We start from the raw sequence: 25623 nt of genomic DNA, 5'->3' as shown, positions 1-25623 counted from the left end.
TGTCAAGAAGTTCAAACTCAATTAAATGGCATAAAATATATAAATACATAATTACAATGTAAGGATACATGTTAGATATCGCTTAAAGGATACAAGCTGAATGTTAATGTTGTTCAGAGAATATGGATGATGTCTTAGAAGTAAGGATCACAAAAGTGATACTTTACCTGGTCTTTAAGAAAAAATGAGAAGGAGCATTCTGGCCACAGGTGTGGTGATAGAAAAATGTAATATGTCCTTTAGGAAATTACTAAAGAAAACATGTGGAAGAAAAGAGAGAAGTCTGGGAAAGGTAGATTTAGGCCCTATATGGATTTTTTTTTAATGACAGGGAAGAAATTTAGACTGAATTCAGTAGGAGATGGGAACCAAGTAAAGACTTTTGAAGTCGAGGCTGTATTGTACAAAGAATATTTTGTTGCTGTTAAGGACAGATTGTAGAAGGGGAGACCATTTCATGAAATTTGGAGTCTAATGCAGTGATCCACAGGAGGGGGAATTAATTCCTAATCTCAGATGATGGCATTATAAATGAAAAGTAAGGAATGTACTTAATGGATACAGACTAATTCCACAAATAATTTACTAATTTTAAGAATGTTGCCTTAGTACTTGTGGAAGTATGAAAGAAAAATGTATCCTTCCTGAAAAGTAAGAAGGAATTTTGAGCACTTGAATGCCTATAGGGAATTCTTGAATGGTAAGTGGAAGAGAAAGAGTTATTAGAAGTGACCATTACCTGTGGTGTTTCAGAAACTCCCAACTAAAAATAGCTCCCCCTTTCAAGTCCCATAATATTTTTGGTTCTACAATTAGAGATTGATCTCTTGAAATTAAATCTGGTCATATTCATGTTTCCTTTGAAAATAAATTTGAAAAACATCATACAATTTTTTCTAATGCCTTAGTAAGTATGAGTTTATCAGATGCTTTCTCCCTGCTTGAAGAGACAAGTCAGATTGATAAAAGTGACAGCTAACATTTATTGAATATTTTCTATGTTCCATTTACTGTGCTTAATAAATTACACACATATTCTTATGTAATTCTCATAACAGCTCTGTGAGATAGATTCTATTATATCTACATTTTACAGATGAGAAAACTGATGTACATAGAAATGAAGTAACTTGCCCAAGTTACTTCAGATAGTAAATGGCAAAAAAGTGAGAGAGTGGCATAGACATATATATATATATATATATATATATATATATATATATATATATATATATACTACCAAATGTAAAACCGATAGCTAGTGGGAAGCAGCCTCATAGCACAGGGAGATCAGCTCGGTGTGTTGTGACCACCTAGAGGGGTTGGATAAGGAGGGTGGGAGGGAGGGAGATGCAAGAGGGAAGAGATATGGGAATATATGTATATGTATAACTGATTCAGTTTGTTATAAAGCAGAAAATAACACACCACTGTTAAGCAATTATACTCCAATAAAGATGTTAAGAAAATCAATATTTTAAACAAGGGCTTTTGGACACAAAAGGTACACTGCTAAAAACCTCATTATACTGGGCAATAGAGTTCCAGATAGAATGGTTGCTGGAGGGTAGCACAAATGGAGAAAAATGTTGTCGAGTGAATTTGAAAACCGAATTATGAACTTGAAAAGTTGACCAATGGCCCAGACAGATATTACTGAGAATTGGGAGTACTCACATGTCAGGGGAAAGCTGGAGGTATCTGTTTCCCTATTTACCCTATATTACTGGAATCTTTATTCATTCTAACATGGATGGGGTTCTAGGTTAGTCCATAGTCAAACAAAATTTCTGCTGTTAGGGAGAATAATGCCCTTCCAAAGATGTGTACTTCTTAATTCTTTTTAAAAAAGAATTTAATATACAAAAGAGATGAGGTGGATGACAGATGAGTCTGCCATACAGAGTGAAGTAAGTCAGAAAGAGAAAAACAAATACCATATGCTAACACATATATATGGAATCTAAAAAAAAGAAAAAGAAAAATGGTTCTGATGAACCTAGGGGCAGGACAGGAATAAAGATGCAGACATAGAGAATGGACTTGAGGACATGGGGAGGGGTAGGGTAAGCTGGGACAAAGTGAGAGAGTAACAGTGACATATATACACTACAAAATGTAAAACAGATAGCTAGTGGGAAGCAGCTGCATAGCACAGGAAGATCAACTCGGTACTTTATGACCACCTAGAGGGGTGGGATAGGGAGGGTGGGAGGGAGGCAAAAGAGGGAGGGTATATGGGAATATATGTATATGTATAACTGATTCACTTTGTTATAAAGCAGAAACTAACACACCATTGTAAAGCAATTATACTCCAATAAAGATGTTAAAAAATAAAATAAGCAAATATTTGTTGAAAAAATAAATAAATGTACCCTTAGTGTAATGTGACTCAAAATGACACTACCTTTGTGTTCTTTATTTCCCGAACCTGTAACCTAGTCTAATCATGAAGAAAATAAACAAATTCAAATGGACAATTTTCAATATACCTCAAAATTGTCAAGGTCATTAAAAACAAGGGATGTCTGAGAAACTGTTACAGTCAGGAGGCACCTATGAAGACACGACAACTAAATGTTGTCTAGTATATTTTATGGGATCGTGGGACAGAAAAAGGACACTAGTGGAAAAACCAGTGGAATTTGAACGAAGTGTGTGTAGTTCATAGTAATGCACTGACATCAGTTCTTTAGTGGTGACAAAGGTATCATAGTTGTATGTAAAGTGTCACCTTTGCTGTACCCTAGCCAGTGGTTGAAAAGTTCCTTCTTAAACCTTCCAAGCCACAAATTGAGGGAGCCTGTTCCAGCTTTGGTCAGCTCTGAAGATTAGATTACTCACTTTTCATTCCCAATCATTCATTCAATTAGGACTGGTTGCACACCTTAAGACCTCCTGCTAGACATAAAGGTACATCAGTAAAGAAAATAAATGTGGCTTCTGCCCCCCAGGGGTGAATAGGCAGTGCATGCCTTCAATAAGAAGACATCAATTTCCTTGCAGTATTTACCCAGTGATCCTAGTTCTACATGTCTTTGTGCCACAAAGTATATAGAGAATCTCTCTTGCTCAAAAAAATCTTCAAATTTAGGATGGCAAGGACCATGCTTCCTCCGAATTTGCTCCAGACAAAATGCTGTCTCTTCCCTTCAGTATTTTCTCAAATATACAGTCTTGGTTCTCCTCTAAATCCTGTTTGTCTTCCAGGTTTTTCATATTCTTCCTGGGGTATGGAGTTCAGAATAATTTTAACCACTACTATGTACCTAGTCTGCTAGTTGTGTGACATACTTTCACAAACTGTTTATTTTTGATAACCTCCAAAGCTGATATTGTTACCTAATGTTACTGATGAGAAATTGGTACCTAGTTTAAGGACATTAATTCATTTACAAATGAATTTATTGAGGAACTACTTTGTACTAGACCCTCTTCAAAGTGATGGGGATAAAACAGTGAATAAAGCAGATTAAGTCTCAAAAAAATCTACAAACAATAAATGCTGGAGAGGGTGTGGAGAAAAGGGAACCCTCTTGCACTGTTGGTGGGAATGTAATTTGATCCAGCCACAGTGGAGAACACTATGGAGGGTCCTTAAAAAACTAAAATTAGAACTACCTTATGACCCAGCAATCACACTACTGGGCATATACCCAGAGAAAACCATAATTCAAAAAGAGTCATGTACCACAATGTTCTTTGCAGCTCTATCTACAATAACCAGGACATGGAAGCAACCTAAGTGTCCACTGACAGATGAATAGATAAAGAAGATGTGGCACATATAAACAATGGAATATTACTCAGCCATAAAAAGAAACGATATTGAGTTATCTGTAGTGAGGTGGATGGACCTAGAGTCTGTCATAAAGAGTGAAGTTAAGTCAGAAAGAGAAAAACAAATACCATATGCTAACATAAATATATGGAATCTAAAAAAAAAATGGTTCTGATGAACCTAGGGGCAGGACAGGAATAAAGACGCAGACATAGTGAATGGACTTGAGGACATGGGGAGCGGGAAGTATAAGCTGGGATGAAGTGAGAGAGTAGCACTGATGTATATACACTACCAAATGTAAAATAAATACCTAGTGGGAAGCAGCTGCATAGCACAGGGAGATCAGCTCGATGCTTTGTGACCACCTAGAGGGGTGGAATAGGGAGGGTGGGAGGGAGACACAAGAGGGAGGGTATATGAGGATATATGTATACATATAGCTGATTCACTTTGTTATACAGCAGAAACTAACACACCATTGTAAAGCAATTATACTCCAATAAAGGTGTTAAAAAAAGGATAAACAAAAACATAGTGTATGATAGCCAGCAGCTATTTGTGGCCCAGTTGAGCTCCATGACTATAAATTTACAATGGTATCATCCGTCTACTTTTGTACATTCTAATTCTTGAAACCTTTGAATATGTCACCTTACATGTCAAAAGGAAAGGGGGATTTTGAAGATGCAATTAAAGGCCCTGAGCTATAAAGAGTTTATTCTGGATTTAATCTAATTACATAAATCCTTAAAAGCTGAAAATCTTTCACAGTTTTAGTCACTCAGAAGGAGATGTGACTATGGAAGAATGTTCAGAGACGTGCAAAATTTCTGGCTCTGAAAATGGAGGAAGGAGGCAGAAGCCGAATAATATGGGCAGCTTCTAAAAGCTGAAAAAGTCAAGGAATCACTCTCTACTACAAACTCTGGAAAATTATTTTAGCCCAGTAAGATTTTGTACTTCTTACCTGCTGAACTGTAGGGTAATAAATTTGTGTTGTTTTAAGCTACTGAGTCTCTGATAATTTTTTTACAGAAGCAATAGAAAATGAATACATTACTCAAAGAGCTATTATTATCAGATGGGTAGGTTGGAATAATTTGTGCATTGTTTAAAAAATAATTTATTTAAATTAAATTCATATAACAAAATTATTATCTTAAAGTGAACAATTCAGTAGCACTTATTACATTCACAGTGTTTTTCAACCACCCCTCTATCAATTCAGAAGTATTTCCATCACTCCAAAATAAAACTGCTTATCCATTAAGTATTTTTCCCCTACTCCCACATCCCCTATGGCTTGGAAATCTCCCATTTGTATTCTGCCTCTGGATATTTTATATAAATGAAATAAAACAGTATGTGATTATCTGTGCCTGGTTTCTTTCACTTAGCATAATGCTTTGAGCTTCGTCCACATTGTAGCATTTATCAGTGTTTAATTTTATGACCGAAAAGTATTTCATATATACATAAATATATATGTATGTATATATATATACACCACAATTTGTTATCCATTTATCTATTGATGGATATTTGGGTTATTTCCACTTGTTGACTATTCTGGGCTATTCTGAACAGTGCTTCTATGAGTATGCACGTATATGCATTTCTTTGAGTACCTGTTGTTAATTCCTTTAGGTATATACCTAGAAATGGAATGTGGAATCATGTGGTAACGCCATGTTGAAATTTTTGAAGAACTGCCACAATGTTTGCAACACTTTTAATTGTTTTGCATTCCTACCTGCAAAGTACAAAGATTCCAATTTCACCACATCATTTCCAACACTTTTTATTTTCTGGGTTTTAACAATTGTTATAGCCATCTTATTGGGTGTGAAGTAGTAATTCATTGTAGTTTTGATTTGCTAATGACTAATGATGTTGAACATTGTTTCATGTTTCAGTGGCCATTTGCATATCTTCTCTGGAGAAATATTATTCAAGTTCTTTGTCCTTTTTTAAGTTGGGTTGTTTGTCTTTTTAATGTTGAGTTGTAACTGTTCTCTATATATTCTGGATACTAGATCCTTATCAGATTTACAAATATTTTCTCCCATTTTGTGGCTTGCCTTTTCACTCCATTGTTACCGTCCTTTGATCCACAACAATTTTTTTTGATGATGTCCAATTTTTTTCCTTCTGTTGCTTCTGCTTTTGATGTCATGAAATTGCCAAATCAAAGTCAAGAAGATTTATACCTATTATCTTCTAAGAGTTTTACAGTGACACCTCTCATATTTAGGACATTAGTGTGTTTATGAACTTTTTGGGCAGCTCAATATTTTGTGTCCTTTTTTTAAAACATTTTGTGAGGTAGCAGTCTGACTTTATTCTTTTGCATGCGGATATCCTGTTGTACTAGCAGCATTTGTTAAAGGGGCTATTCATTCATTGAATAGTCTTGGCATCCTTGCCTACAATCAATTGGACATAAATGTATGGGTTTATTTCTGAATTTTAACTTCTATTTCATTGGTATATATGCCTATCCTTTGCCAGTAACATACTGTTTTGATTACTGTAGCTTTGTAGTAAGTTTTGAAGTCAGTAAGTGTGAATCCTCTAAATTTGTTCTTGTTTTTCAAGATGTTTTTGACTATTTGAGTCCCCTAGCAATTCCATATGATTTGATGATCAGCTTTTCTTCCAAAAAATGCCACTGGAATATTAGCGGATTGCATTGAGTCTGTAGGTTTCTTTGGGGAGTATTAACATTGTAACAATATTAAGTTTTCCCATTCATGAACACAGGATGCTTTTTCTATTTATTTAGGTTTTCTATAATTACTTTCAGCAATGTTTCAGAGTTTTTGGTGCACAATTTTTCATTTTCTTTGTTAAATTTATTCCTCAGTATTTTTGAGGCTATTGTAATTGAAATTGTTTTCTTAATTTCCATTTTACCTGTTTCATTGCTGATATGTTGAAGCACAAGTGATTTTTGTGTGTTGAGCCTGTAACGTACAACTTGGCTAATTTTTTTTTATTAATTCTAGTAGATTTTTGTATATTCTTTGAGATCTTCAATATTATGTCATTTATAGATAGTTTTGCTCTTTCTTTCCAATTTGGATGACTTTTATTTCTTTCTTGCCTAATTGCTCTGGCTAGAACTTCAAGCACTATGTTAAACAGAAGTGTCAAAAGTGGTCATGATTGTCTTTTCTTCTGATTATAGAAGTAAGGCTTTAATCTTTTAAGATATTAGCTTTTAAGAATTTTCATATATGGCTTTTATTATGTAGGTAGTTTCCTTCTATTTCTCCTTTTTGTGTGTTTGTCTCATAAAATGTGTTTAGTTTTCTTAAATACTGTGGCCATCAATTGAGATAACTTGTTTCTTTTTTTTCCAGTTGCTCTGTTAATGTGGTGTATTACAATGATTACTTTTTTATCTTGAAACATCCTTGCATTCCAGAAATAAATCCACTTGGTTATGGTGGATAATCTTTTCCATATACTGTTTTAATTCTGTTTGGCAGTATATTGTTGAGGATATTTGCATCAATATTTATAAGGGATACTGACCTTTATAGTCTTTTCCTGTAGTGTTTTCACCTGGCTTTGGTATCACAGCAATGCTGGCCTCATCAAATATTTTTGGAAGTATCCTCCCCTCTATAATTCTTTGGAATAGTTTGAAAATAATTGGTATTAATTATTCTTTAAATGATAGAATTCACCAGGGAAGGCATTTGCTCTTAACTTTTCTTATAGGGAGATTTCTGAATGCTGATTCAATCTCCTTGCTGTTCAGGTTTTCTATTTCTTCATGATTCAGTGTTGGCAGGTTATGTGTTTTTAAGAATTTGTCCATTTCATCTAGGTTATACAACTTGTAGGGTTTAATTGTTCATAGCACTCTCTAATAATCCTTTTTATTTATATAAAATTGGTAGTTATGTCCCCATTTTCACTTCTGATTTTATTTGAGTCTTCTCTTGTTTTCCCTAGTCAATCTAGCTAAAGGTTTGTCAATGTTGTTGACCTTTTTGAAAAACCAACTTTTGATTTTCTTAATTTTCTCAATTGTTTCTCTATTATCTATTTTGTTTATCTCTATTGAAATATTTATTAGTTCCCTTCTTCTGCCAGCTGTGAGTTGAGTTTGTTCTTTTTGGTTCCTTAAGTTGGAACATTAGGTTTTTGATGTGAAATCTTTTTTTTATATAATATAAGAATTTACAGCTATACATTTCCCTCTTAGCACTGCTTTTGCAGTGCTAAATTATCTCATAAGTTTTGCTATGTTGATTTTTCATTTTCATTTATTTCAAAATATTTTCTAATTAACCTTATGATTTATTCCTTGACTCATTGATTATGAGTGTGTTGTTTAATTTCCACATGTATATAATTTTTCAGGTTACCTTTTACTATTGATTTCTAGTCTCATTCCATTACAATCAGAAAAGGGTATATATTGTCTTATTCAACTCAGGCCATAGCAGAGTACCATAAATTGGATGGCTCATAAACAACAGAAATTTGTTTCTCACACTTGTGAAGACTGAAATTCTAAGAGTAAGTTGCTTGCAGATTTGGTGTCTGGTGAGATCCCACTTCCTGGCTAAGGACTACCAACTTCTTACTGTGCCCTCACAAAGCAGAAGGGGGTGAGATAAATTTCTGTGGTCTCTTTTATAAGAGTACTAATCCCATTCATGAGGGCTCAACCCTTATGACTTAATTACCTCCCAAACCACCTCAGTGTTAGTATAATGTGTCTTAGAGAAGGTCTTTTTGCATTGAGATAATAGATTGATCTATGATTTGTGAACTTGAATATCCGAGTCTTTCCACAGGTTTGGGAAGTTCTCACCTATGTTTTTTTAAATAGATTTTTTTTTGCTCTTTTCTCCTACCCTTCTCCTTTTGATATTCCAATTATTCTAATATTTGTTCTTTTGATGGAATAGTATATCACACAGGCTTTCTTTGCTCTTTTCATATGGTTTTGCTTTTTGCTGAGTTATTTCAAAATTTCTATCCTCTAACTCAATTATTTAATTTTTTATTTGCTCTACACTACTGCAGATGCTCTCTACTGCATTTTTCATTTTGTTCATTGAGTTCTTCAACTCCAGATTTTCTGTTTGTTTCTTTTTCATTCCAATCTCCTTTACTATTTTATTTCTATCTCATTGGTAAAACTGTCATTTTTATCATATATAATTAGAGATTTTCTTGAATTGTCTTTTGGAATTTTTTTGTAACTCATTGAGTTTCTTCAAAACAGCTATCTTTAATTCATTATTAGCTAGATCAAAAAATTCCATGCCTTGGAGCTCAGTTATTGGAAAATGAATATTTTATTTTTGTGACGGCATGTTTCCTTGATTTCTCATGTTTCCCGTGGTTTTGCATTGCTGCTTTCATATTTGAAGTAGCAGACACTTTCTTAAATATTTGCTAGTTGCCTTCAGATGGCAAACTCTGTCCATTGTTGATATTATCTACAGGATTTTCTTGGTCTTCGTATGGGTACACGACTCCACTCTTCTTTCTCCCTCTTGTGGCAGAATTCTTAAGCTTTTATGTCTTCTCTCGTTCTTACAAATCACCAGACTTCCTACTAAAAGTCTCTTTTTTCTTTCCTAGAAAGTTGCATTATAACTCAATTTCGCATTTTTCTCCCCTGCTCATAGACTGTGCCCTGTTTTCTGAGAGCACTCCCTGTCTACCCTAGATCTCTCATGCTGCTGCACAGAGGCATGAACAAGGAAGCAGCCACAGCATGGGAAGAGGTATGGCTTAACACTCAAGGCATGAGAGATGTCCACAGATCTGATAAGGAGATCCCTGTTTGTGGTATTCCCCAGGCATGTGGGTAGACTTACTGCTGAGTGCAATCCCTTAATTCCCTTGGAAATTTTTATCTGTTCCTTTCTTAATCTCTTCCCTCACCCCAGTCACAGAGGTCTCAATTTAGTACTCTAGGTGCTGAAGAACAGAGATAGGATTTTTTCAGCCACATCCTGCACAGCTGAGGTGAGATACTCACTCACCAATCTCCTTTTTCCTCATAGGAGAGGGTGCTCTAGCCAGATAGACCATCCCGATGCAATATCCTTGGGAGTGGGGGGCAGTGCTAGAATAGTTTCTCTTATTTTCCTCTCCACTGTGACAAAACTTATATTTGGAGGAAGTCCAATCGTGTGTGGGAATCTCCCCTCAAGAAGTTTAGATGGCTGAAATTTTTCTTTGGTGTGTGGATATATGTTCAGATCAGCAGTCTCCAGATTTTGTTTTCCCCAAATAAGAAGGGTCTGTGCAAGTTTATTGATCTGCTCTTTATGCAGCCTACACCAAGTTATTTCTGCCTATTAACAGATACACAGGTAATTGAGACTCCTCCTGGTTCCCTTCGCATGTGTTACTAGATCCCACAACACCCACAAAAGCACTTTTGTCTGTGGATGAATGTCTAATTTGTTGCTTAAAATATTAGGGATAAAAAAGAGGAACATTTTATGCCAGCATGAGGCTGATATCATTTCAGCTACTTTAAAATATCTTAATTTCCCTAATATATTCTACGTCTTCTCTGGTTCTTAGATTTTCTGTGTTATTCCTCTGCCTGTCATCGCTTTCCCTCAGTCATTCATGGGTCTGTTGTCCCCCAGTAGTTTTCACAAACTGCAGTGCCTGACATTGCCTCCTGCAATTTCCAACATAAGATTGAAACTATGCTGTTATTCCTGTTTGTGCTCAAAGTGAGGCAATACAGAAATCAGTTCTTTAGGCTGCTAACAAGCAAGTCAGGATGCTGCAAACAAGTTCATTCACTTCTTTCATCCTGAGGCAGGGAACAAGGAATTGGGCCACTTCTTCCCAACTGTGCCATGCTTTTCTGGGGAGGAGGTGAAGCAAGAGTGAATAAAAACACCCTGAAATTTCCTACCATTTTGTGTGTGGCTTTTTTCTTGGTTGGATTTTGCTTGGTTGCTGCTTATCCATGATTGGTTTCCAGATCATTCCCAAAGCTATTTGAGTCAGTCTGTAGTTGTTTACTTGAGTTTACATGGGGGAAAAGGGGCATGGATTCTCCTGGTCCACAACCTTGTTGACTGCATACTGATCACTCTTTTTTTTCCAGCTTTGTTGAGGTATTATTGACAAATAAAAATTGTATATATTTAAGGAGCATAGTGTGATTATATAATATAGGTAATTATGGTGAATGATTACAACCATCAAGTTAACACATCCATCACCTCACATAGTTGCCATACTTTTGAGAATACTTAAGATATTATCTTTCACCAAATATCAAGTCAATAATACAGTATTATTAATTATAGCTACCACACTGTAAATTATATCCCAGAATGTATTCATCTTATAAGTGAAAGTTTGTACACTTTAAACAGTATCTCTCTATTTTCCCCACCTCCTATCCCCTGACAACCATCGTTCTACTCACTTCCTCTATGAGTTTGACTTTTTAATATTTTATATTAAAATGATATTGTACAGTATTTGTCTGACATTTCCCTTAACATAATGTCCATCAGTTTTATCTATGTTATAGCAAAAGGCAATGTTTCTCTCTTTTTATGGCTGAATAATATTCCATTGTATATATAAACCATATTTTCTTTATCCATTCATCTGTCAGTGGACACTTAAGTTGTTTCCATATCTTGGTTATTGTGAATAATTCTACAATGAATATGGGGATACAGATATCTCTTTGAGATACTGATTCATTTCCTTTAGGTATATACCCATAATGGGATTGCTGGATCATATGATAGTACTATTTTTAATTTTTGAGGAACCTGTATACTGCTTTTCATAATGTTAACTAATTAATATATCATCTCACATATTTACCTTTTTTTATGAGTACAGCTGAAATCTATTACCTGAGCATATTACCAGTGTTCAATATAGTATTATTAAGTATAGTAATCATATGGGTACATTAGATCCCCAAACTTATTCATCCTACATAATTGAAATTGTGTACCTGTTGACCAACATCTCTCCATTTCCCTCACCTCCTGGCCCCTGATGGCCACCATTATATTCTCTGTTTCTATGAGCTTGCCTTGTTTTATTTTAAATTTAGATTTCATATATAGGTATTTGTCTTCCCCTATCTGGTTATTACACTTAGGGTAATATCCTCTATTTCCATCCTTGTTGTCGCAAATGTCAGGAATTCCTTCTTTCTCATGGCTGAATAATATATATATATATATATATCTCACATCATCATTATCCATTCATCCACTCATTGATGGACACTGAAATTGTTTCCATCTTTCCTCCTGTGAAAATGCTTCAATATACATGGGAGTGCAGATATCATTTTGAGATACTTATTCTGTTTACTTTAGATATATGCCCAGAAGTGGGACTGCTGGATTATGTGGCACTTGTATTTTTCTATTTTTGAGGAACCTCCATACTGTTTTCCGTAATGACTGCACCAATTTACATTCCCACCAACAGTGTAAAAATGTTCCTTATTTTGCACGTCCTCACCAATATTTGCTATCTTTTTTTTAAAATAATAGTCATTTTAACAGGTGTGAGGTGGTCTCTCATTGTGGTTTTGATTGACATTTTTCTGATAATTAGTGATGTTGAATACTTTTTCATATATCTATTAGCAATTTGTATGCCTTTTTAAAAAAATGTTTATTCATGTTCTTTGCCTATTTTTAAATTAGGTTGTTATTTTCTTGCCATTGAGTTGTTTGTGTTTTTAATATGTTTTGAATACTAATCACTTAGATTATGGTTTGCAAAAATTTTCTCCCATTCCATAGGTTGTCTCTTTACTCTGTTGATAGTTTCCTTAGATGTGCCAAAGCTTATTAATGTGAAAAATTGCTTTGAATTTTAATAGGGATTGCATTGAATCTGGAGATCACTTTGGGTAGTATGGATCTTTTAACAATAATAATTCTTCCAGTATATCAACAGGAGATATCTCTCAATTTATTTGTGTCCTGTTCAGTTTCTTTCATTGGGATCTTATGGTTTTCAGTGTACAAATCTTTTACCCTCTTCGTTAAATTCATTTCTAAGTACTTTTTGTTGCTATTGTAAATGGGATTGTTTTCTTAAATTCTTTTTCAGAGAGCTCATTGTTAGTGCATAGAAATGCAACTGATTTTTGTATGTTGGTTTTGAATCCTGCATCTTAACTAAATTTCTTCATTAATTCTCAGTTTTATTGTGGAGTCTGTTGGGTTTTCTATATATAATATAATGTCATCTGCAAACAGAAACTGTTTTATTTCCTTCTTCCTGATCTGAATGCCTTTTATTCTTGCCTCATTCCTCTGACTAGGACTTCCAGTACTATGTTGAATAGGAGTGGCAACAGTGTCCTTGTCTTGTTCGTGAAAAATTTTCAGCTTTTCATCCATCGAGTTTGATGTTACCTGTGGTTTTGTCATATATGGACTTTATTATGTTGAGGTACATATCTGTTGAGAGTTTTTATTATGTAAGTGTGTTGAATTGTTTCAAATGCTTCTTTTGAGATTATCATATGATTTTTCCTTCATTCTCTTAACATAGTGTGTCACATTCTTTGATTTGTGTGTTGGATCATCCTTGCATCCCAGGGATAAATACCATTTGATCATGTTGAATATATTTTTAATATGCTGTTGAATTTGGTTGGTTAACATTTTGTTGAGGATTTTTGTATCTAGATTTGTCAAAGGTATTGTCCTGTAATTTTCTTTATTTTATAGTGTTATTGTCTGGCTTTGGTATCATGGTGATACTGAACCCATAAAAAGGATTAAAAGTGTTTCCTCCACTTTAATTTACTTGAAGAGCTTGTGAAAGCTTGTTATTAATACTTCTTTAAATATTTGGAAGATTTTACCAATGAAGCCATTTGGTTCTGGGTTTATTTGTTGGGAGGTTTTTGATTAGTGACTCAATCTTCTGACATATTGGTCAATACATATCATTTGTTCTTTTTTCCAGTTCAATGAGGTGTGAAGTTATGTTGCTTGTTTGAGGTATTTCTTTTTTCTTTTGTAGGGATTTCTTGCCTCTAAGAACTAATTCTGCTGCTTCCTATAAGTTTTAGTATGTTGTGTTTCCATTTTCATTCATCTCAATCTATTTTTTTAATTTTCCTTTGCATTTTTTTGACCTATTTATTGTTCAGAGTTATATTGTTTTATTTCCACATATTTACAATTGTATAAGTTATTTACTGCTATTGATTTCTAATTTCAGACCATTATGGTCAGAAAACATATATGACATAATTTCAATATTCTTAAATTTGTTATAAATTATTTTGTGAACTTACACGTTATTTATCCTGGAGACAGTTTCATGTCTTTGAGAAGAATGTTTATTCGGGTGCATTTGAATTGAACTGAATTAGGATCATGTTGCCTATAATATTGTTCAAGTCCACTATGTCCTTATTGATTTTCTGTCTGGATGTTGTAAGTGGGGTATTGAAGTTCTCTATTATTATTGTATTGCATGGTTTTTTTCTCCCTTTTGTTCTGTTAGTATTTACTTGATATATTTAGGTGCTCTGATATTGGGTGCATATGTATTTAGAATTGTTATATACTCAATAATTGACTCTTTTATCACTATATAATGACTTTATTTGTCTCATTACTGTTTTTGACTTAAAGTCTGTTCTGTCTGATACAAGCATAGACACCTCTGCTATCATTTGCTTACTATTTGAGTGGAATATCCTTTTCTATTCCTTCACTTTAAGCTTAAGCATGTCCTTAAAGCTAAAGAGAGTCTTATGTAGGCAGCATATTGTTAGATCTTGTTGATTTATCCATTCAGACACTATGTCTTTTGATTGGAGACTTTAATCCATTTACATTTAAATTAGTTATCAATAGGTAAGGATTTGCTCTTGATATTTTGTTCATTGTTTTCTGACTGTTTTGTAGGAGTTTTTTGTTGGTTTCTTCCTCTCTTGCTATCTTCTTTTGTGATTTGATAATGTTTTGTAGTGGTATACTTTGATTTCCTTTTTTTAATCTTTCATGTGTCTATTCCAGGATTTTTATTTTTGGTTACAAATAGGCTTACATAAAATATGTTATAGATATAATATAATATTTAAGTTGATAGCAACAGAACTTCTATAGCATACAAAAACTCTGCATGTGAATTACTTTTCCTCTCACATATTACATTACTGATATCACAGTTTACATCTTTTATATATGGTGTATCCATGAACTCATTATTGTAGCTATAGTTAAGACAACTTTCACTGAGCTTTTATCTCATTGTGAGAAGTAATTAATGTATCACAATATAGTATTCGAGTATTCTGAAAAGTCTCACCTTGTAGTTATTTTTGTACTTTCACATATTTTAATGTTTGTGTCCTTTCCTTTCAACTTGAAGACCTCTCTTTTTCATTTCTTGAAAGGCAGGTCTAGTTGTGATAAACTCCAACAGCTTTTCTTTGACTGGGAGAGTGTTTAACTTTCTTTCACTTTTGAAGGACAAGTTAGCTGGGAATTCTTGGTTGGTCCTTTTATTATTTTAGCACTATTGTCATCCTACTCCTTCACACCCTGAAAGTTTCTGCTAAAAGTTCAATGATAGACTTTTGGGTCACCTTTTGTGTAAGACTTTTTTTCTCTTGCTACTTTTAAATTTCTTTATTTTTGGTGTTTATACACTTTTATTATGATGTGTTTTGGAGAAATTTTGAGGGACAAAATTTGGGGGAGAAGTCTAGGAGCTCATGCACTTGGATATCCAAATCTCTTCCTAGATCTGTGACGTTTTCAGACAATATTTTTGTTTGTTTGTTTGTTTGTTTGCGGTACACGGGCCTCTCACTGTTGTGGCCTCTCCTGCTGCAGAGCACAGGCTCCGGACGCGCAGGCTCAGTGGCCATGGCTCACGGGCCCAGCCGCTCGCAGCATGTGGGATCTTCCCAGACCGGGGCACAAACCTGTGTCCCCTGCATTGGCAGGCAGACTCTCAACCACTGCGCCACCAGGGAAACCCACAGACAATATTTTTATAATTAAGGTTTCTGCCCCTTTCTCCCTCTCTTCTCCTTCTGGAATAGCAATAATGTGTAGATTGTATCTCTTAATGGTATCCCATAATTCATGTAGGCTTTTTACTCTTGTATTTTATTTTCTTTTTTCTTCATTGACTAGATTGTTTCAAATGTCTTGTACTCAAGATACTGACTCCTTCTTCTGCTTGGTGGGTCTACAGTTGAAGTGGTGTGTTGAAATCTTCAGTTTTGTCATTTCTTATACTCTAGGATTTCTGTTTGACTTTTGTGTTCTTTTGTATTGAGATATAGCTGATGTAAAATAATATATAAGTTACAGATGTACAAAATAGTGATTCACAATTTTTTAAGTTATTCTCCATTTACAGTTATTAAAATATTAGCTATATTCCCAGCATTGTACAATGTATCCTTGTAGGTTATTTGTTTTATACATAAGAGTTTGTGCCTGTTAATCCTCTTCCCCTGTCTTGCTCCTCCTATTTTCACTCCTCACTGTTAACCACTAGATTGTTCTTATATCTCTGAGCTTGTTTTCTTTTTGTTATATTCACTAGTTTGTTTTATTTTTAAGATACCACATATAAGTGATAACATACAGTATTTATATCTATCTGACTTATTTCACTTAGCATAATACCCTCCAAGTCTATCTATGTTGTTGGAAATTGCAAATTTTCATTCTTTTTCATGGCTGAGTAGTATTCCACTGTAGATTGCTTAGATTGCTTCCATATCTTGGGAATTGTAAATAATGCTACTATGAACATTGGGGTGCATGAATATTTTCAAATTAGTGGGTTTTTTTGAGGGGAGGGGTATATACCCAAGGGTGGAAATGCTGGTTCATATGGTAGTTCTATTTTTAGCTTATTGAGAAACCACCATACTCTTTTCCACCAATTTACATTCCTACAAACAATGTGCGAGGGTTCCCTTTTCTCCACATCCTTGCCAACATTTATTCATTGTCGCCTTTTTGATGATAGCCATTCTGACAATATTGAAGTGATATGTCACTGTGATTTTAATTTGCATTTCTCTGAAGATTAACGATGATGAGATCATTTCATATTCCAGTTTGCTATCTGTATGTTTTCTTTGGAAAAGTGTCTATTCAAATCTTTGGCTCATTTTCTAATTAGGTTGTTTGCTGTTAAATAGAGTTGTATGAGCTTTTTATATATAATATTTTGGATATTAACCCTTTATTGGTCATATCATAAGGAAATAGTTTCTCCCATTCACTGGTTGTCTTTTCATTTTGTTGATGGTTCCTTTTGCTTTGCAAAAGCTTTTAGTTCTAATTAGGTCCCATTTAATATTTCTTTTCTTTTATTTCCTTTACTTTAGGAGACAGATCAAAAAAAATATTGCTACAATTTATGTCAAAAAGTGTTCAGTCTATGTTTTCCTCTAGGAGTTTCATCATTTTCAGTCTTAATTTTAGGCCTTTAATGCATTTTATATTTACTTTTGTATATGGTGTGAGAAAATGTTTTAATTTCATTCTTCTACATGTAGGGGTCCAGACTTCCCAGTACCACTTATAGAAGATAATGTCTTTCCTCCATTTTATATTCTTGCCTCATTTGTCATAGATTTTTTTATTGTAATTGATTTATGATGTTGTGTTAGTTTCTGATGTACAGAAAAAGGTTTCAGTTATACAAATATGTAATATTCTTCTTCATATTCTTTTCCATTATGATTTATCACAGGATATTGAACATAGTTCCTTGTGCTATACAGTAGGACCTTATTGTTTATCTATTTTATGCATAGTAGTTTGTATCTGCTAACCCCAAACTCCTAATTTATCCCTCCCCAACCCCTTATCCTTTGGTAAACATGTTTATTGTCTATATCTGTTAGTCTGTTTCTGTTTTGTAAATGAGTTCATTTGTGTTATATTTTAGATTCCACATATAAATGATATCATATAATATTTGTCTTCCTGTTTCTGACTTACTTCACTTAGTATGATAATCTCTAGGAGGATCTCATCCATGTTACTATAAATGACAATATTTCATATTTTTATGGCTGAGTAGTATTCCATTGTGCATATATATACCACATCTTCTTTATCCATTCATCTGTTGATGGACATTTCCATTGCTTCCATGTCTTGACTATTGTAAATTGTGCTGCTATGAACATTGGGGCACATATATCTTTTCAAATTATAGTTTTCTCTGGATATATGCCCAGGAGTGAGATTGCAAGATCATATGGCAACTCTATTTTTAGTGTGTTAAGGAACCTCCATAATGTTCTCCATAGTGGCTGTACAAACTTATGTTCCCACCAGCAGTGTAGGAGGGAGGCCTTTGCTCCACACTGTCTCCAGCATTTGTTATTTATAGACTTTTTTTTTTTTTATTTGCGTTACACGGGCCTCTCACTGTTGTGGCCTCTCCTGTTGTGGAGCACAGGCTCCGGACGTGCAGGCTCAGTGGCCATGGTTCACGGGCCCAGCTGCTCTACGGCATGTGTGATCTTCCCAGACTGGGGCACGAACACAGGTCCCCTTCATCGGCAGGCGGACTCTCAACCACTGTGCCACCAGGGAAGCCCTATTTATAGACTTTTTAATGATGGTCATTCTGATTGGTGTGAGGTGGTACCTCACTGTGGTTTTGATTTGCATTTCTCTAATAATTAACAATTTTGAGCATTTTTTCATGTGTCTGTTGGCCATCTGTTTGTCTTCTTTGGAGGAATGTCTAGATAGGTCTTCTGCCCAATTTTTAATTGGATTTTTTTATTATTGTGTTGCATGAGCTTTTTGTGGTTTTTAGAATTTAAGCCCTTGTCAATAGCATCATTTGCAAATATTTTCTTCTAGTCTATATGTTGTCTTTTCATTTTGTTTATGGTTTCCTTTGCTGTGCCAAAGCTTATAAGTTTGATTAGATCTTACTTGTGTATTTTTGCTTTTATTTCTATTGCCTTGGGAGACTGACCTAAGAAAACTTTGGTATGATTTATGTCAGAGAATGTTTTGCCTATGTTCTCTTCTAGGAGTTTTATAGTGTCTTGTCTTATATTTAAGTCTTTAAGCCATATTGAGTTTACTTCTGTGTTTAGTGTGAGGGTGTGTTCTAACTTCATTGATTTACATACAGCTGTTCAGCTTTCCAAACACCAGTTGCTGAAGAGACCATCTTTTCTCCATTGTATATTTTTGCCTACTTTGTCAAAGATTAATTGACCATAGGTGTGTGGGCTTATTTCTGAGTGTTCTATTCTGTTCCATTGATCCATGCCAATACCACCTGTTTTTGTGCCAATACCACACTGTTTTAATTATTATAGCTTTGTGGTATTGCCTGAACTTTGGGATGGTTATGCCTCCAGCTTTGTTCTTTTTCCTCAGGATTGCTTTGGCAATGTTGGGTCTTCTATCATTCCATATTAATTTTAAGATTATTTGTTCTAGTTCTGTGATAATTACCATGAGTAATTTGATAGGGATCACACTAAACCTGCAGATTTCTTTGAATAGTATGGCCATTTAAAAATATTAATTCTTCCAATCCAAGAGCATGACATACCTTTTCATTTTGTTGAATTATCTTCAAATTCCTTTATCAATGTTTTATAATTCTCAGCATATAAGCCTTTCACCTCCTTGGTCAATTTTATTCTTAAATATTTTATGTTTTTGATGCAGTTTTAAAAGGGATTTTTTTAAAAAATTTCTTTCTAATATTTCATTGTTAGTGTTAAAAAATGTAACATATATCTGTAAATTAATTTTGCATCCTGCTACCTTGCTGAATTCATTTATCAGTTCTAGCAGTTTTATTTCTTTTCCTTGTCTGATAGCTGTTGCTAGGACTTCCAATACTATGTTGAATAGAAGTGGTGAGGGTGGGGAACCTTGTCTTGTTCCATATTTTACTGGGAAGGTTTTCAGCTTTTCACCATTGAAAAGGTTTGTCATAAATAGCTTTTATCATGTTGACAAATGTTCCCTCTATACCCACTTTTGCAAAATTTTTATCATGAATGGATGTTGAATTTTTATTATTATTTTTTTAGTGGTATGCAGGCCTCTCACTGTTATGGCCTCTCCTGTTGTGGAGCACAGGCTCCGGACATGCAGGCTCAGTGGCCATAACTCACAGGCCCAGCAGCTCCACGGCATGTGGGATCCTCCTGTACCAGGGCATGAACCCACGTCCCCTGCATTGGCAGGTGGACTTTCAACCACTGCCCCACCAGGGAAGCCCTGGAAGTTGAATTTTATCAAATATTTTCTCTGCATCTTTTGAGATAATCATGGGATTTTTGTCTTTTATTGATATGGTGTATATCACATTGATCAATTTGAGCCATCCTTGTGACACTGGGGTGAATCCAACTTGATTGTGGTATATGATCCATTTTATGTGTTGTTGAATTCTGATTGCTAACATTTTCTTGAGAATTTTTTGCATCTTTATTCATCAAAGTTATTGGCCCATGATTTTTTTTTTTGATGTTGTCTTTGCTTTTGTTATCAAGGTGATAGTGGCTTCAAAGCATGACTTTGGGAGTCTTCCCTCCTCTTCACTCTTTGGAAAAGTTTGAGAAGGATTGGTATAAGTTCTTCTTTGTATGTTTGTTAGAATTCCCCAGTGAAGCCATCTAATCCAGGACTTTTGGTTGCAGGGAGGTTTATGTTGTTGTTTTTGTTTGTTTGCTTGTTTTTTTTAATACAAATTCCATTTTAATGCTAGTGATTTGTTTGTTCAAATTACCTATTTTTTCTTTATTTAGTTTTGGTGGGCTGTAGAAACTTATTCATTCTTTCTAGGTTGTCCAATTTGTTGGCATATGATTGTTCATAGTATTCTCTTTTTTTTTATTATTGTAGTATCAGTTGTTATTTCTCCACTTTCATTTCTTATTTTGTTTATTTTGGTCCTCTATTCTTCTTGGTGAGCTTTGCCAGAGGTTTATCAGATTTTTTTTTTACCCTTTCAAAGAACCCACTCTTGGTTTTATGGATTTTTTTCTCTTGTTTTTTAACCTCTATTTTATTTATTTCCCCTCTGATCTTTATAAATTCCTTCCTTGTGCTGAATTTGGGTTTTGTTTGTTCTTATTTTGATAACTCTTTTAAGTGGAAGGTTAAGTTGTTTATTTGAGATTTTTCTAGTTTTTTGAGGAAGGTCTTTATCACTATGAACTTCCCTCTTAGGACTGCTTTTGCTGCATTCCATAGATTTTGTATGGTTGTGTTTCATTGTCATTTGTCTCAAGATATTTTTTTAATTTCCTCTTTGTTACATTGTTGACTCATTTGAATTTTAGTAGCATGTTGTTTTGTCTCCATATATATTTTTTTTTCTCGTTACTCTTTCTGTGGTTGATTTTTAGTTTCAGACTCTTGTGGTCAGACAAACTGCTTGAAATAATTTCTATCCTCTTACATTTGTTGATGCTTGCTTTGTGTCCTAGTATATGGCCAATCCTAGAGCATGTTCCATGTGCACTTGAAAAAAATATGTATTTTGGGTTTTTTAGGATGCAATGCCCTGAAAATATCAATTACATCTAACCATTCTATTGTATCATTTAGGATCTCTTTTGCCTTATAGGTTTTTGGTCGGGAAGATTTATCCATTGACCTAAGTGGATAACAGTAATAACTCCTACTGTTATTGTATCACTGTCATTTTCTCAATTTATATTAACATTTGTTATATGTATTTAGGTACTCCTATATTGTGTGCATATATTTTAACAAGTGTAATATCCTCTTCTTGTATTGATCATTTTACACAGTGTCCTTTATGTTTCATTATGGCTTTTGTTTTAAAGTCTTTTGTCTGATATGAGTATTTCTACCACTGTTTTCTTGTCATTTCCACTTGCATGAAATATTTTTCCATCCTTTCACTTTCAATCTATTTGTGCCCTTTGCTATAAAGTGGGTCTCCTGTAGGCAGCATATTGTAGGCTCTTTTTTTTTTAAATCCAATCTGCCACTCTATATCTTTTGATTGGACATTTATTCCATTGACATTTAAGGTAATTATTGACAGATATGTATTTATTGCCATTTTAAACATTGTTTTCCAGTTGATTTTGTATTTCTTCTTTGTTTTTTTCTTTTTCCTTTTTTTTTTTTGATTTGATGGTTTTATTTTGTATTATGCTTGTGTCCTCTGGTTTTTGGTTTTTGTTAATCTCCTGTATGTTTTTTACTTGTGGTTACACTGTTTTTCAAGTATGTTAGCCCATTACTATGTCTACTTTTTTAGACTGTTAGTCATATAGGTTCAAACACATTCTTTAAAAAACTCTACATTTTCTTACTCTCCTCCCCCCCACATTTTATGATTTTGATGTCCTGTTTTACATTTTCATGTTTATCCTTTTGTTGTTCACTGTAGTTATCATCACCTTCACAAACACAAAAAAGAATGTGCACTGGCCTTTAAAAGAAGGAAATTCTGCAATATGGGACAACATGGCTGAACCTTAAGGATGTTATGCTAAATGAAGTGAGCCAATTACAAAATGATGAATACCACATAATTCCATTTATATAAGGGTCTAACATAGTCAAATTAATAGAATCAAAGAGTCGAATATAGTTTGTAGGGGCTGGTGGGGAGAGTGAATTGGGGAGTTACTACAATGGGCATAAAGTTTCAGTTGAGCAAAATGAATTAGTTTTAGAAATCTGTTGTACAACATTGTAACCATAGTCAACAGTACTATATTGCACTCTTTAAAAAATTATTAAAAGGATAGATCTCAGGTTAAATATTCTTGCCACAGTAAATAATTTTAAAAATGTGTACTGGCTTATTTAAGTGATTTACTTTCCATGTGTGATTTTCTCTCTCCTATAAATTCTTGCTACTTTTCTGTTTAGAGAATACCTTTAGATATGTCTTTTAGGATAAGTTTAATATTGCTATATTCTTTTAGCTTTTTCTTGTCTGAGAAACTCTATCTCTCCTATTCTAAATGATAATCTTGCTGGGTAGAGTAGCCTAAGTTGCAAGCTTTTCCCTTTCAGGACTTCAAATATATCTTGCCACTCCCTTCTGACCTGTACATTTCTGTAGAGAAATCAGCTGAGAGCCTTAGGGGGTCTTTGTATTTAACTCTTTCTTTTGTTGTTGCTGTTTCTTTTGTTCTTGCTGCCTTTAGAATCCTCTCTTTATCTTTAACTTTTGCCATTTTAATTTTAAAATATCTTTGTGTAAGTCTGTTTTGGTTCATCTTGTTTGGGACTATCTGTGCTTCCTGTACCTAGATATCTGTTTCCTTCCTAGGTTTTGGAAGTTTTCAGCCATAATTCCTTCAAATACATTTTTGATCTCCTTTTCTCTTTCTTCTTCTTCTGGGATCCCTATTATGCATATATTGGGACACTTCATATTATCCCATAGGTCTTGTATATTGCTTTCTTTTGTCTTCTTGTCTGTTGTTCTGATTGGGTGATTTCCATTATTCTAACTTCCAGATCACTTATTCATTCTTCTGCATTTTCCAGTCTGCTATTTATTGCCTTTAGCTCAGCTTTTGTCTCAGCAAATGAGTTTTATCATTTTAATTAGCCCTGCTTTATAGTTTCTAGTTAAATGTTACAGTAATCTGCATTTCTATCTATAGGTCTTTAAAATTCCTTCAGTAATTTTTTTTCGGCTCTACCCCACGGCATGTAGGATCCAAGTTCCCCGACCAGGGATTAAAGCCATACCCCTGCAGTGGAAGCACAGAGTCCTAACCACTGGACTGCCAGGGAAGTCCCTCATTCAGTATTTTTATTACCTCCATTTTGAACTTGGGATCTGGTAGACTGGAGCTGTCTGTTTCATTGTTTGTTCTTTCATGGAAATTCTCTTGATTTTTAAATTAGGAGTGATTCCTCTGCTTCTTCATTTTACTTATATTTTTATGACTATGAGTTTAGGAGAAACAGTTATCTACTATGGTTTGAAGGGATGTTCTTATGTGAGAGTGTCCCTGTGTAGCCTCCATGAGTCTAATATTTTTGGTGAGAGGGCTGTTTTTAGAATGGATGCCTGCCACATCTTTTCTCAGTGTGTGCTGGCTGTTATCCCCTTAAAAGGGGGTATGATTGTTGTGGTGGTGATGAGAGCCTACACTGGATGTTGAGCAGGGCCTCCTATTTGCTTTGTGGTTGTCATAGCCCTGTCAGAGGCAGAGTTTGCTCCCCCAGTTGCTTCAATAAATGCTCCCAGATCAGTTTCTGAACTGCAGTGTGAGGTAGCTGGGACAAGAGTGTTCCCACTGGGAGAAGAGCCACTGAGTATAACTCTGCAGGAGCTGTCCACTGGGAAGTGTGCTCTGTGGTGTCACTTGTCACCCATTGTGAGGGCTCACAAAATACAGTTTTGGGGGACTGCTCTCAGTCCTGCCTCAACCACGGGAATTCAGGAGGTTGGCCCAGGTGTCCCTCAGGCACTGTGCTCACAAAGTGACTAGCACAGATTCATTGGCATGGAACCACTGAGGTCAGGCACTGGGACTGCCATAATCATGCATGTAGACATGCCATGGATGATACTGAGTTAGCTCAGACATGGGGCCCTGTCTCTGTGCACATGCCTGGAGAACCTGCAGCAGGACCTGCCACAGCCACGGAAGCACCAGTAATTCACTCAGATGTCCCACATGGTTTACAAAGCAACCTCTGGTGCATAAATCCACGGATCACAAAGCCCCTGAGACACTCAGGTTCCAGCCCTGCTGAAGTCACGACCTCTGGGGATTTCAGCCCCACCTCCCCGTGTGGGCAATCCTAGGGAGCTTATGAGCTCCCGCAACTCATAGAGGTGGAGCCACATCCACAGTGAGCATGCCAAGAGTGGGGCTGCTATGGTGGGCCCCACATTTCACTCCCTGTTAATGTTTTAACAATGGGGTTTCAATGGCAGACCTGGGCTCCTTCCTGTGCACACCACTGGTTGTGGCTAGGAGCATGCTCCAGCCCCTTTAGGATGTCTCCACACAGCCAACCCCAGTCCTCTCCATGGGTCTGTCCTCTGAAGCCTGAGGACACCCTATTTGTACCAGAATGCAAACATTTCAGGCTGGGAATGCAGTGAGGTGACAGGGACCCTCTTTGCTGGTCTCTCTCTGTTTTGTCTGCCACAAACTGTGTGCTGCACTCTCTTCTGAGCCTGTGAAACTCTTTCTGTCCTGGCTGATCTCCCCACTGGTAAAGGTGCTTCCCAGGGTGACAGAGCAGCTTCTTCCCAGGGGCACAGCTTCCTCCCAGGGGCACAGGTCTTGTCCTGATTACGTTTTTTGCCTACCAAATTACATGGTGATCTTTCTTGTGATTTTGGTTTTATGTGATCATCTGCCAGTGTTCTGCAGGTATTCTGTGATAATTTTTCCACATGTAGATGTATTTTTGATGAATTTGTGGGAGAAGGTGAGCTACACATCCTTCTATTTCACCGTCTTGATCCGGTCTGTCATATATTAATTAACCATAAGTGTGAGTGTTTACTTCTGGGATCTCTATCCTGTTCCATTGATCTATATGTCTATTTTTTGTGGCAGTACTGTACTGTTTTGATTACTGTAGCTTTGTAGAATAGTCTGAAGTCAAGGAGCATGATTCCTCCAGATCTGATCTTCTTTCTCAAGATTGTTTTGGCTATTTGGATTCTTTTGAGTTTCCATGCAAATTTTAAAATTATTTGTTCTAGTTCAGTGAAAAAATGCCTTAGGCATTTTGATGGATATTGCATAGAATCTGTACATTGCCTTGGGTAATATGGTCATTTTAGCAATATTAAGTCTGCCAATCTATGAATAT

General features: G+C 35.1%; 1 protein-coding gene across 1 annotated transcript in view; it reads left to right on the top strand.

The window, feature by feature from the left end:
* The first annotated feature begins 24349 nt into the window (after positions 1-24349).
* The window catches only part of CYLC1 (cylicin 1), a 100375-nt gene continuing 99101 nt past the window's right edge, over positions 24350-25623 (top strand). Inside the window, 1 exon segment of the mRNA XM_089904918.1 lies at positions 24350-24584. Coding sequence (XP_089761044.1) covers positions 24350-24584 — 235 coding nt within the window.

Source organism: Delphinapterus leucas, chromosome X, assembly GCF_059928025.1.
Source record: "Delphinapterus leucas isolate spDelLeu-1000000601 "Yukka" chromosome X, BTC_Dleu_Yukka2, whole genome shotgun sequence".
Taxonomy (NCBI): domain Eukaryota; kingdom Metazoa; phylum Chordata; class Mammalia; order Artiodactyla; family Monodontidae; genus Delphinapterus; species Delphinapterus leucas.
Note: the sequence above shows the minus strand (reverse complement) of the source record. Positions and strands in the feature narration are given on the sequence as shown.